The sequence below is a fragment of the Ctenopharyngodon idella genome, chromosome 17 (genome assembly GCF_019924925.1).
Source record: "Ctenopharyngodon idella isolate HZGC_01 chromosome 17, HZGC01, whole genome shotgun sequence".
Taxonomy (NCBI): Eukaryota; Metazoa; Chordata; class Actinopteri; order Cypriniformes; family Xenocyprididae; genus Ctenopharyngodon; species Ctenopharyngodon idella.
Window position 1 is genome coordinate 10,489,228 of NC_067236.1, and position 14,707 is coordinate 10,503,934.

The window sequence follows — 14,707 nt, forward strand, 5'->3', positions numbered from 1 at the left end:
GGGGATATGGAATGATTCAGACAGTGTAAATATGCTTTCCACTGGGGCGAATAAAGTCTGGTTTCATGTTAGTGTCACGCGAACCGCCGCAATGCGCATACAGTCTGTTCCGGCCCTGAGACGCTATAGCACAGAACAGATCATATGCGCATCATTGGCGCATACCAGAAAACGTATCGGACCCATTTGAATTCTGCACAGAATGCTATATTTTAAGAAATGGTTAGAGATTAGGAGGAAACTATGGCTTCACCGAGCTCAATGGCTCTGGTCAACCTGTGATATAGACAAAACGCTATTGACTATTTCAAAAAAAGGGGAGGAGCTGTTCGATATGTCCCGCCCTTGTCTTCCTGTTTTAGTGGAATTTACGTCAACACATTGAATAATGTTGTCCATTTCAAGGCACTTCGGTGGGCCTTTAACCCTGGATCATTCTAAACCCTGGGTAAACAGAATCCTGGGTTATCTTGCTTCACGTTTAACACTGCTCATAATTTTCTGGAGCTAACAATTAATCCTGGGTATTTATAAGCTGACGTTTTAGACTGTACATTCCTAAACCTTGGGTTAACGTCCTTATTTGTATATTTGCAGTCTTACACATGCCACAGTGTAACACGTGTAAATGCTGTAAAATTGTGTTTTTGAAGGCACAAGGGCTTTGTGTCCCATAGTAAGCCATAATTCACTCATTTCCTGCCGTGCTGTCTCCCACCCTCATGTCATATCACCAGTGTGCTGTACTTCTCTCCCAATAGAATACTAACTACTGATCGATTGGCCCGACATGGCTGGCCGTGGCCTACACATGCCCCAAACAGTTCATTTATTTGCCACGCTAGATTTGCTCGAGTGGAATTTAATCAATAGCTAATTCATTAATTCTTTCTCTGGTGCTACGTGGGGGCTGGGCACAGGAATCGGCGGCTGGCTTAAGCCTTGATTGAAATATGACAAGTGCTGCAACCGATGGCTTACCCGCTGCTGCTGCCCGATATGAATTCCAGTTATTTCTCTCCATGAGGGATTAACGGTGGACAGCAATGACACCCTTTGTAATATAATACTAATGCATTTGTTATAGCAAAGCTGTTTCCCCATCCCCCACCCCTCCCAAAGGAAAGTAATCATGAATAATATTTTGTGTTGTAAAGGCACACAGTAATCGCCAAGCGATTCTCTGTCTGTACTTTAAAAAAGGAATCCTTGTCACATTTCATGAATTCCTAATCAGATACTAAGGTCTGTCAGCTTTAAGTCGTCAGAGGCCTTCACTATCAATTAGCTTCCTCATCAGGGAGGGGCAGAGGAGAGGAGGGAGACCCTCGCAAAACGTAATTATGTCATTCTCCACGTCTTACATATGTGACCAGAGATTTGCACAACACACACAAAAAAAGCAAAGAAAGCCAAATCACAGAGCGGTATGGATATTATCATGTGTGGAGAGGAGATGAAAAAGATGATGAAAACAAAAGCACATTTCCGTAAGGTTATGGCTACAGTTAAGAAAGAAATAAGGCTTGTTTAATGGCTTTTTTGTTTTTCCTTCCTGTCTACTCTTTCTGATAGCTCTCTGCAGTGTTCCTTAAAGGGTTAGTTCACCCAAAAATGAAAATTATCCCATAATTTTCTCACTCTCAAGCCAACCTAGGTGTATATGACTTTCTTCTTTCAGTCCAACACAATCAGAGTTATATTAAAAAATATTCTGGCTCTTCCAAGCTTTATAATGGGAGTGAATACTAACTGATATTTTGAAGCCCAAAAAAGCACATCCATCCATCATAAAAGTAATCCATACAGCTCCAGGGGGTTAATAAAGGCCTTCTGAAGTGAAGCAGTGTGTTTTTGTGAGAAAAATATCCATATTGATAACTTTATAAACTAGAATCACTGGCTTCCGTACACGAGTCGATTCCGGCAGAAGAGTGAACTTTGACCTGAAAATTACATTATATTATGTAGTAAATTATGGGATAATTTTCATTTTTGGGTGAACTAACCCTTTAAGGAGCAAGCTGCACTGCCAGATGTGAATTTTGTTTTATGTTTTGTTTCATGTTTTGTTTTGTTTCGTTTTGGTTTCTTGTTTTGTTTTATTTATTTATTTATTTACTAAGGCTAGTAAGAGTGTTGCTTACAGTATGCCACAGCAGGTTTCCTTATGTGTTCAGTTAAAACTTATTAATTTAAAGATGATCAAAGGTACCTTAGAATACAAGGTAATATACAGTGTTGGGGAAAGTTACTTTTAAAGGTAATGCATTACAATATTGTGTAACTCCCTAAAAAAGTAACTAATTAAATTTAAAAAAACAAATAAGCCTCAGGCTGAAGGAAATGCAAATTCATGCCTGTACAGTAGAGGGCGCAGCTCAAACAAACCTTTTGCAGAAGAATAGAATGCAGGTGAAGTTCAACACTCTTACTTTAAATATAAAGTAATGCGTTACTTTACTAGTTACTTGAAAAAAGTAATCTGATTACCTAACTCTCATTACTTGTAATGCATTACACCCAACAATGGTAATATATGATATAATATGTAAACACAGTGTTGCTAAATGTTGCTGTTACTACGGTGGCCGAGAGAGCTCAACATGCTGCAACTGAAGAAAACACATGCAAATAGCAAAAACACCAGCAAATTAACAACACATGGGCCGCAAATGCAACCAAATACAGAAACGCGCTGCAAGTACTCACAATACACATACGATCAGGATGTTAAAATAAACAAAAAACTCACCTTTCAGGTCAGCGACAACACCACTGATAAGTAGACTTTGACAATAAGCATGTCTTAGTCAGGTTCGTCGCTTGTTGTGGTCTCCTTGAAACATTTCCGTTGTGGTCTGTGCTATTTGCAGTGTGTTTCTGTATTTGGTTGCATTGTGAACTTTTGCAGAACATGTGTTGTCAAACTGATGAAGATGTTTTATTAATTTGCTGGTGCTTTTTCTATTTGCACGTGTTTTCTTCAGATGCAGAGCGTTGAGCTCTCTCGGCCATGGTATGTTACAGTGTAATGTTGTGGTACATTACACTGTAGTACAACTTAATTATGTAATATAGATATCTAATAATATCTTAATGTCTTAAATATCTAATACAATTTTAATGACATGGTACAAGTCTCAATATTTTATCCAGTATCTCAAAGTAAGCAGTAGTGAACAATTTTTTTTTTTTTTTCTGTGGAAAGCCAGCTTCTCCTGCATGATGAGTGGAGAGGAAAATCAATACAAGAAGTACATCAGAAAAAAGAAAAGATGACACACATCATAACTCACACTGCTCAGCACAATCTATTTGGCTCTAGTATATCAAGTTGTAGAAAGTGCTATATAACGAGGCGATTATCACCATTTTTCTATTATATTACCTGCTTCTTCCTCTTGACAGTGATAGAACAAAAAACAAAGTATGAGCTAAAACCAGACTTTGACAATACACACCAAGTGGCGAGCAATATTTGTGAAGGTGTAATATCTGTGCTGTGTCTGTATACTGTTAGATCAGTTAAACTAGAATGGATGTCACCTGGTCAGCCCAATGGCATTCTGGGAGGATATGACGTGTGGCGGAGGACTCTGCAGTGGTGTGAGGAGCTGCAATCCCAGCAGGTGTTTTCTTCTCATACTCGCTGCTCGTACCTGGAGTGCCCTGCAGAAAAAGACTTCTGCGGCAAGACCTGTTATAAGCCAGAGACACAGGTAACCACTCAGAAACCTCATTTAAAATGTTACGCTTAGATCATTAGTTTAGCTCGTAAACTATTCCATGAAGAAACAGTGATGTATCAGTTTGAGTGGCTGGTATTTATCTATGAAGTACAGTCCCTGTGATTGTTTTCAGTAAACAGATTAACTTGTCTTCTGCAATTGCTGCCATCCTGGTGTTATTGAAATACAGCCAACTTGGCAAGCAAACACAGGCCATACGTCTCCACCAGCTTAAATCAGACAGTAATACACTAGAGACAAGCACACAAAGAGAACACAACTCAGATAAGGACAAGAGCTCTCAAAGCTGTAAAGCAGTATAATAGAAAAATGAGTTTTACAGAGGCAACATGACACACTATTGTGATGATGTGTTAATGGAGCTCGTTTTGAATTCAGCATTATGTTAAGTTTAAAACGTTGTAAAAAGTGTTTTGTTTGATTCTTTATTAGTGCCACAAGGAAATATCATCTATAGTATAATTAAGGTTGTCAATTTAATGTTATTTTAATTATAAAAGTTTAATCAAAAAAAAAAAAAGACTCAATAGAAAAATTAACACATTTAAACATGCCATCATTTCTGTAATAAGGGAGTCTCCTATCATCCCCCCAGCAAATATTAATATATGCAATTAATTTGATTGATTAATCAACATATAATGTAAGTAATTTGATTAAAATGTTTATAGTCGGCAGTTGAAATTAAAATTCCTCCCATTTATATTATAAATGCATGTTATTAGTCTTATTGTGGAAGATTCATGGATGTTTCTTTTTTATTATTATTATTTCTGTTTTATTTTAATCAAAAATATCTCAATCTTTTGGTGAAATGACAAACTTCTTCAATCATTTAGTCCATTTAGACCCTGCTGCTTTTTACAATTGACTGCGATCTCACATTCTGCCTCCATCCAATCAGCATCTGATGGATTTTCTTTTTCGATAATCTTTTTTGAAAAATATAATTTGGATGTATGGTCCGTTCATCCTGACTTTAATCGCTTGACAGCCCTTTTTAAAGGGTTAGTTCACCCAAAAATAAAATTTCTGTCATTAATTTCTGTCATTAATCAGTATTATATATGAAAACGCTATATAAATGCCTCATTCATTCATTCATTCTTAATTACTCATCCTCATGTCGTTCCAAACCTGTAAGACCTTCGTTCATCTTCGGAACACAAATTAAGATATTTTTGATGAAATCCATGAGGTTTTTTTATCCCCCATAGAAAGCAACGTCATTACCAAATTCAAGGTTCAGAAAAGTAGCAAAGACATCGTTAAAAAAAAAATTCATTCTGACGTAGAACCCGGAAGCCTGCACTGTCTATACAACATAAACAGCGTAGGAGAATGACAGGGTAGAGAAGAAATTGCTGAATAAAGTCGTTATTTTTGTTTTATTTTAGTGCACAGAAAGTATTCTCGTCACCTCATAACATTAAGGTTGAACCACTGTAGTCACTTTGACTACTTTAACAATGTCTTTGCTACTTTTCTAGACCTTGAATTTGGTAATTACATTGCTTTCTATGGGGGATAAAAAAGAAAAACCTCTCGGATTTCATCAAAAATATCTTAATTTGTGTTCCGAAGATGAACAAAGGTCTTACAGGTTTGGAACGACATGAGGGTGAGTAATTAATGACAGAAATGTCATTTTTTGGTGAACTAACCCTTTAATGTACTTTACCCTGGCTAAAATTGTGTTTTGAGGGCAATTATGTACTGTATGTCCAAGCTTTCTTTTTGTACTGTCTTCACACATAGTGGTTAATTCTCAGGAGTTTGATAAACCGGGTTCAAGTAGGTTCAAAAGTTCAGACCTCTCAAAGGCACAGCAGAGGAGGTATTTACTGTATGCCATTTTTCTACTGGAAGCTGGGCCAGAAGGTAAGGACAATGTCAGTGGCTCAGGGCAATACAGATTTTTCAGACGCCACAAGAGTATCATCTCAGCGCTGTAGAGAATCTATCCTGTCCTGATTTCTCGCCAAAGTAGGCAGTGGAGTCCGGCTAAATATAGCCCGCCGCTGTGGAGCAAAGAGGTGGGCTGGTTTTTCTACCTGCGCTCACATGCGCCTCTGCAGGCCCTCAGGGCTGAGGCATCGCCATCCCTTTACTTCCTATTTGCCTTGAGGAGTGCAAAACTTGTGTGGATAATGTATTTGAATTGCATATATTTTTGCATACTCTATTTGTGTATGTGTTTTATTGTTGCAGGTATGCTGTGCAGGGACCGTTCACAGTCTAAATCAGTCTCATCAGTGCTGTGAAGAGCGTTATGTTCCAGCTTCAAAGGATTCTGGGAGTGTGTGTTGTGGAGGTCAGTTTGTCCAGCCTCTGTCTCAATACCAGTGCTGTGGAGGATATTACACACTAGTCCCATCAGGTATGTACTGCATTCAGCCTTAGCACAGTCAAATGTAAATTCAAGTTAGGTTGCACAAAAAATATCAACCTCAATATTGCTTATTTTCTGAGCATTTCTGAGTTGATTGTTCTATATGTGTTTTTTAGGAGAGGTCTGTTGTCCAGACTCTGCGGAACGGCGTGTATCTGTCGGTCTCGGGGACTCGTGCTGTGGTGGGAGTCCTTTTGACTCTGGAGCCGGACAGATCTGCTGTGGGGGGCGTCTTTATGATGGCTTCAGCTCCCAGTGCTGTGGAGGACAGCTAGTCCCCAGAGAGGCGGTGTGCTGTGGGGATGCCTACCAAGGGAGGCCCCATAAACATGTATCAGGTGAGCTTTCAGAAACATGCTTGCAGAACAATGTTAAATAATCATGACTGTGTTGTATTGTACATTGCTGTACAAATGTTTGGGGTCAGTGTGATCCCTTATGTTCACCATGGCTGCATTTATTTAATAAACAATACAGTAAAACAGTAATATTGTGAAATATTATTACAATTTAAAACTGCTTTTCTAAACTATGATGGCAAAGCTGAATTTTCAGTAGCCATTACTCCAGTCGTCCGTCACATGATCCTTCAGAACTCATTCTAATATACTGAATTAGTGCTTAAGAAACATTTCCTATTATTATGGATGTTGAAAACAGTTGTCTTTACTGTTACTTTTGATCAATTTGATGCATCCTTGCTGAATAAAAGTGTTAATTTCTTTCTTTGAAAAAAAAAAAAAAACATTTGAACAGCAGTGCATTTTAGAGAAAATATAGTTCTAATCCTCATATTTTGGTTGAGCAGTGGTCCAAGAATGCTGATATTTAGTCATTCAGACTTATCTGTGTTTGTGGTGTTCCAGACCAAAGTATATGAGAGGTGCGGAGTGAACATAATTTGTCATAACTCACAGAAGTAAACTGCTATTGATGATGTACAGTTTAATTATCATTTTTGCATGTTCCCAATTACACTTATCATAGTACAATTCATTTATCATAGCTGCTTGTTACTGTTTGGAATGCCTTCATTTTGAGCCTTAAATCCTCTTCCGATGCAAAACAGAAAATGAGGCACTAACTTTAAATGGGCCATAGCATGTATGGCCACTTCTTTGCAGCTAAGTTTAGCCCTCACTCCTTAGTGACTTTCTAATGACACTGTGGTGGAGTGTCAGAGGAGCTGAACCCTCTTGGGGTCACATAGGCTCCCCCGCAGTGCCATACTAAAGTGGGCACCTGGGCACAGATGGGCTGGATGGGCACTGGCCCTGGTGTCAGCCATCTTTGTCAGGCTGGATGATGGAGCTGAGTCTATCTAAACACCAACCAGAGCTGTGCCAAGCCCACAGCAGGCTCCCAGGATGCTACAGAACTAATGGCCACCATGAGGTCAGTGGCACCAGTGTATTTATCATACAAACACACTTTATAAGTAGTTTGGTGGCTTCGGTAGCATCCTGGGATTGGGTCCAGTAATCATTTTCAAGCTTTGGTTAATCATCCTGTCCTTGATATACAGTTTTTCAAAGAGGCTACCCCCCACTCCCCTTCCTTTTTTAGGAAACTTAATCACTTCACTTATTTTACTACATACCTGGAGTTATTTCAGAAACTAGCATTTTCCTCTAGATTAAAACACTGCACGCCACAGTGCTCGCTCACATTACCTCACTTGATTTTCTCTTCCTTTGGTTCATCTTACTGAAATAAGGCAGATGAAGAAGTCATCGCTCATTAAAGAGAGCATCCTGGGGAGAGCATATGTTATGATGGATAGTACCGTTAGGATAACTAAAGGCCATTTGCCTGGTAGCCACACCGCTGGTGCGCGATGCTGGGGGCTCACGCCGCGAGCTCCACGCTGGCTCCTGACTCTGTCAGCCTGCTCTATTATTGAATGAGCTACTTAACCTTGATAAAGACACCCCAACTCCCTCAAGGTTCTGTCTCCTTTACCAGCGGTGAGTGTCTCTGCAAATATAAGCTAATGGACAGATAACACGGCATATGTCATGAGCTGATATCCTCTTCAATTGGCTGAGGATGCAGCAATGTGAGTCAGAGCTCCAATGTACTGTAGACAAACATGTATTTGGTGAAAGCTTTATGGATGATTAATTAGCTTTATTAGGGATATAGAATAGCTGCATATTTTGTTACAGGGATTACCACAGTTAAGGGGTGTTGTTATATTCAACTGTAATGCATGGTCTTGCACTGTAATGCATGGCCTTGCATGTCTAATTTTTCTTATAAAATGGCAGAAACAGCAAAAAAAAAAAAGAAAAAGAAAAAAAGAAAATACAGGAAACACTGGAAAGGGGTACATGAATTACCCATAACAGATCTATACAGGTGGAGCTGGGGAAGGTGGAGGGTTTCTGAAAGCGCGCTGCAATGCTAAAGCAAATGCTACTCAAGTATTTGAAGGTTGAGCATGCAAGCTCATTGGCTACTGATACAGCAGGAACCAATCAGATGTACCCTATAGATAACGATGTGATTATGAGCAGGTTGAGTTAAGAACCTATTAGCCTGCCGCATCTAGAGTTTCATGACAGAACTTTGTATTTTTCTGTGTACTTACCTAAGAAAGTTCTGAATATTATAAGGTAACTACATGGGTTAAGGTTAGATTTAGGAGTAGGTTCAGGGTTATTACTGTTATTACTGTTATTACCCAGTTATTGCAATTACTATAATAGGTACATAGTTTGTACATAAGGAATAGAACTGTAAAATAAAGTGCTACCCAAGATATGACATGACACAGGTTGAGCAACACATGAGGGCAAATCAAAAAACCATGGCAACTGATGAACTAACACAGGAAACTGTCCTGGGAACAGTGCAAATCAAACATTAAGTCCAAATTAAGCAAAACACAAACGCAGATCACATGACATTGGGGTCTAGGATGTTGGGAAATTAATACTTTTATTCAGAAAAAAAAAAAAAGACAATTGCAACTTTTTATATCTCGCAATTCAGACTTTTTTTTCTCAATTCTTACTTTTTTCTCACAATTGCTAGTTTATATCTTGCTATTCTGATTTCTTTTCTCACAATTGTGAGATATAAACTTGGAATTGAGAGATATGAAGTTCAATTCTGAGGGAAAAAAAGACTCATACTTGCAACTTTATATCTCACAATTTTGATCTCGCAATTGCAAGTTTGTCAGAATTGCGACATCAAAAGTGATCAAAAGGGATAGTAAAATCATTTATAATATTACAAAATATTTCTATTTCAAATACATGATGTTCTTTTGAACTTTCTATACATCAAAGAATCCTAAAAAATTGTATCACAAAATTGTATTATTATTTCCACAAAAATATTGAGCAGCACAGCTGTTTTCAAAATGAATAATAAGAAATGTTTCTTGAGCACCAAATCAGCATATTAAAATGATTTCTGAAGCATCATGTGACACTGAAGCCCAAAGTAATGGTCAATGATCAAATTTATGTGCACTTTTTATTGATCTTAAATAGATGCATATTTTAATTTGAACACAATATACTTTTCGGCCTGTCTTCCAGAGTGTGTTTTCAGAGGAAAATATATCTGTTTTTCATTTGTATTTCTGAACTCTGTTGTGCAGAAATGCCGTAACATTGTGTTTAAGCTTCACGTGCTCCTCCAGATTGTGGAAATAGAATCACAGGCGGTTTTCTGAGGATGTCCCACTGAGATCCAGCTGATGGCCAATGGAAATGTGATTACCAGGTCCCCAAAGTGCGATCTGTCACACATTACACTCTACCCTGTCAGGACTCGCAGCGCTCCGGCGCAGCGGAGATGGAATTGTTAGAGACAGCCATCAGCTGTTTGAAAAGCTGCCTGTGAACCAATCCCTGAACCAGTCTCAAAAAAACTGCCATTAGTCAAATTACAAAAGAAAATTAACAGTGTCACCTTTTGGGCATGGTGTATAAATCACTAAAGAAACAATCGATCGATCAATAAGTCAAATAATACATCAATTTAGAACAGCATTATGTGCCATACGAAGTCTCTAGTAGTTTGGTTTTTGATGGATGATTACAGAGTTTTGTTTTGACAATATAAATACTTTTTTAGACCAAATTTTATAGTATCATAGACATTGTTTATGAAAAAAAAAAAAAATTAAATAAGTAAATTAAAAAATATGTATGTTTTATATTATTTATTCATTCATATTTGGTATTAACATAATGCATAAAAATCCAAATTATTAAATATTCTTCTGCTCATTTAGCGAAAAACTGTTGGAATACAGCCATTGGATCAAACTTACCAACTCTAACTCCAACTTTTTCGCAAGTCTAATAACACAGTCTTAGAAAATATGACCAAATAAAAAGCACATCACGATCATCAGAATATTAACAATGTTGCTTAATTATAGCCTGATATATAACACACATTTCACACTAGTTACAGAAACAATGACATCTGTTTGAAGGGGAACTGTGGAACATTTCATCATCCTTCATGACAGTTACGAGAGCCTTTAAACTGTCGAAATCCAATCCAGTCTTCTGAATTTTTCCATTTGAGACATTGGAAACAGTTTAGACAATAGCCTTGAGTAATACAGGGTATTACTGTGAATGTCCCGCTGTCCTGTTTAAAGTTTAGATTTGGATTACAGGGTTCTTTGCATCTGGAGCTTGGTGTCATACAGAGAGATCTTTTAATATCTGCTTATGTACAGAGCTCTGCTTAAAAGCACAGTGCCTGTATCACAGTCAAGGTTAAATCTGAATATTTTACACCATTTAAGTGTTAAAAGCTTTAGAGCTCTGTATGTGTGTGTGTGAGAGAGAGAGATCATAAGAGTGGGTGTGGAAATGGCTGTGACGATGTCAAAAAAAGTGCAATAATTAAATATGTTCTCAAGGACACAATGACCATTTGCAAGTGGAAATGATCCCGGTGGCTGAATGCGTCAGTGTCTGCGTTGTATTTGTTACTGCACGAGCGCTTCATCATGGCTCATATGTCCTCATATTGTTCTGCCAAAGCTGTCTTGCAAATGACAAGACATGAATGCCAGAGAGGGAATCATTCCGAACACACACGCCTGGATCTTTTTTTGCTGAGACGGATTGCAGATCATACAGATTAAGACCATTTTCTTTCAACAGTTATGATGATAGCTTTTCTTACCTTACTCACTGCTAATAATCTCAGTTAATATCCTTGAGCAATTAAAGCATTTTGCATGGCTCAACTACTAATCACAAAGTACAGATTCCTAATGCTTTGTACATGTTTAGTATGGGAATAGTAGTGTCGGACCACTGATGGTGACAGTTTTGATGTGTTAGAGTTGTTTAAAGGGGACCTATTATGCAAAATTCACTTTTATAAGGTGTTTGAAGACAGATTTGTGTTTACAGTGTGTGTAAACAACCACCCTATAATGGTAAAAATCCACCCACTCCTTTTTTTTTTATAATACCCATAAATCATAATAGTCTCTCTAAACACGCGCTTCCAGATTTCCCCCTACTCTTACGTAAGAGAAGGGGGAAGCCCCGCCCATGACTATTGACAATCTGCACTATTAGCATAGATACTGCCCTGAGAGAGCCGCAGCAGTTCGCCATTTCGGTTTCCTCGCTGTATAGAAGCTGGAGGTATACAATGTCTATGCCAAAATACATTACAAATGTTCTGTTATTGGATGTACCAATGAACATAAGAGTCACCATGGTTGAATTTCATTTATGAAGGAAAGTTGCTGAAGAAAGTCAGTAAAGTGATATATTTGTGCAAATCATTTTACGCCGGTCAGATTTTGCTAGCTCCCATTAAAAAGGTAATTAGCACAATGCAAATATAGTGTTGGTAGCACAATCTAATAGGTAGCATTATTCGTCAGAACACTGGACTGCTTCACAAATGAGGGTCAGTTCAACACTGGATTTGCACAAAAGATTAACATGGCGGTACACGCTAGTTGATAAGTTGAATCAACTTAACTCCACAACAACTACATAAATATATCCACTAATCATTCAGAAACGTCCAGTTGCATTCTAAAAGTTGTAACTTCTTCCTGAGTCTCTCCATCAGTGTCCGACTCCGGTTCGAATATGTAAGGCTGAGCACTGCTACTGACAATTTCTGATATTTTGCCTGTGTGAGATTCTCCAGTTTTGTTGTTGTTGAGTATCCGAACAAAGGACAAGCTGTTAAAGCTCCACCCTCTTCTATACAGTTTTGTTGTTGTTGAGTATCCGAACAAAGCACAAGCTGTTAAAGCTCCACCCTCTTCTGGAAAGGGGGCCAGCAGCTCATTAGCATTTAAAGGGCCACAAACAAAAACAGAGTGTTTTTGCTCACACCCAAATATGGGCAAATTGGACAAGCTATAATAAATGATCTGTGGGGTATTTTGAGCTGAAACTTCACAGAAATATTCTGGGGACACCATAGACTTATATTACATCTTGTGAAAAGGGGCATTATAGGTCCCCTTTAATAAGTGTAGTTAGTGGTATAGTAGTTAACTTTTTAAGATTTTATACATTAAAATTAGGTCATGTTTTAATTAAATTGCAATACATTCTTGCAGCATTTATTAATCTTTAATGTTAATTTATACACAAAAATCATTGGTTTGAAAAATGCTGACAGAGATTATATTTTAATGTACAAATGCTTGTGTGCACTTTAACATAAACTAACATTAAAGGAACACTCCACTTTTTTTGAAAATAGGCTCATTTTCCAACTCCCCTAGAGTTAAACAGTTGAGTTTTACAGTTTTCGAATCCATTCAGCCGGTCTGGCGGTGCCACTTTTAGCATAGCTTAGCATAGTTCATTGAATCTGATTAGACCGTTAGCATCTCGCTTAAAACTGACCAAAGACTTTCAATATTTTTCCTATTTAAAACTTAACTCTTCTGTAGTTACATCGTGTACTAAGACCGACGCAAAATGAAAAGTTGCGATTTTCTAGGTCGATATGGCTAGGAACTATACTCTCGTTCCGGCGTAATAATCAAGGAACTTTGCTGCCGTACCATGGGTGCAGCAGGCACAATGATATTACGCAGCGTCTCTCACAAATGTCTCCATGGTTGCAAGGCACGCTCCCTGTGCAAGCAGGGGGTCACAGGCGCTGCGTAATATTATTGCGCCTGCTGCAGCCAAGGTACGGCAGCAAAGTTCCTTGATTATTACGCTGGAATGAGAGTATAGTTCCTAGCCATATCGGCCTAGAAAATCGCAACTTTTCATTTTCCGTCGGTCTTAGTACACGATGTAACTACAGAAGAGTCAAGTTTTAAATAGGAAAAATATTGAAACTCTTTGGTCAGTTTTAAGCGAGATGCTAACGGTCTAATCGGATTCAATGAACTATGCTAAGCTATGCTAAAAGTGGTTCCGCCAGACCCGGAGATCGGCTGAATGGATTCAAAAACGGTAAAACTCAACTGTTTAACTCTAGGGAAGTTGGAAAATGAGCCTATTTTCAAAAAAAGTGGAGTGTTCCTTTAACAACAATTAATTATTGCTGAAAAAATTGTAAATTGTTAACTAAAGTTGCAGTAAGCAATTTTTGAGAAATCCTTTTAAAAAGTGGATTGGACCGAGTCCCACAACAATCAGGAGTAGGGGGCGTAGGAAGAGGGAGATTTGAAGAAAAACTGTAGAAAGAGAGATGGCTGAGAGACATTATAAAAAAAGAGAAAAAGGTCAGAGGACTATCACTGGAAAAATAAGGGGTATGATGAGGAAAGAGCTTTAGGACTTTAGGATGTTATTATTAGAAAAGCTTTCCAGCGCTGGAGAAACCTAAGCGGGAAGCCCTGAAAACAGACGCCAAGGTTACATTGTTTCTGCTCCATACGTGAGTAACATTGGTTTTATTCATTTATTTATTCCAGGTGTTCCTGAGGGAGAGGTGAAAGGGACAGCACATTAAACTGACTTTCTTCATTTCATCCATTGGCCGCGGTTGCATGTGACAGAAAGTGCTTGGGCAGCAGTAATATTTTCACTGCTCTTTTGGGGGATCTGAAAGGAGGATCAAAAGGGGGAGATTTAAGCTTGAACATAAAACTTTAAATGCACATGACCGAAACACAACAAATGGTACTTTTGAATATCACTGTGTTGCTGTGTTTTTTTGAGGACCTCATCCTGACCTTAAGCCAAAACGTAACTACTAATACTACCGTTTGAATAAAAGGAAATTATGAGTAATAAACAGTTAACACAGAATGCATTGTTACATTCCACTGAGTTGCAAACAATCATACCCCTCCCTTCAATGCTTCGCCCCCAGAATGCACAAACACGCAATGCAAGAGTGGATGTCTCTTTATCATAGCTGAAGCGAAGCAAAATAATGCTTTGTGTAAAATATAGCTAAGATGACTAATGACAAGGAAGAAAAAAAATTAAAATACAGTACATGGCTATATACAAGCAAGAGTTTATTGTTAGTCGCCAGCAGCACACTAGCTCCAGACAAACAGTGACACTCAAAACTGTCCTGTTACTATAGCTAATATTACTACAACAGCATATCTTGGTTCTGTTCT

General features: G+C 38.1%; 1 protein-coding gene across 1 annotated transcript in view; it reads left to right on the forward strand.

Moving 5' to 3' along the window:
• The window catches only part of ush2a (Usher syndrome 2A (autosomal recessive, mild)), a 222,059-nt gene that overhangs the window by 146,173 nt on the left and 61,179 nt on the right, over nucleotides 1–14,707 (forward strand). The window contains exons 48-50 of the mRNA XM_051868427.1: nucleotides 3,524–3,722; nucleotides 5,964–6,132; nucleotides 6,261–6,482. Coding sequence (XP_051724387.1) covers nucleotides 3,524–3,722; nucleotides 5,964–6,132; nucleotides 6,261–6,482 — 590 coding nt within the window. The remainder of the gene's footprint in view (nucleotides 1–3,523; nucleotides 3,723–5,963; nucleotides 6,133–6,260; nucleotides 6,483–14,707) is intronic.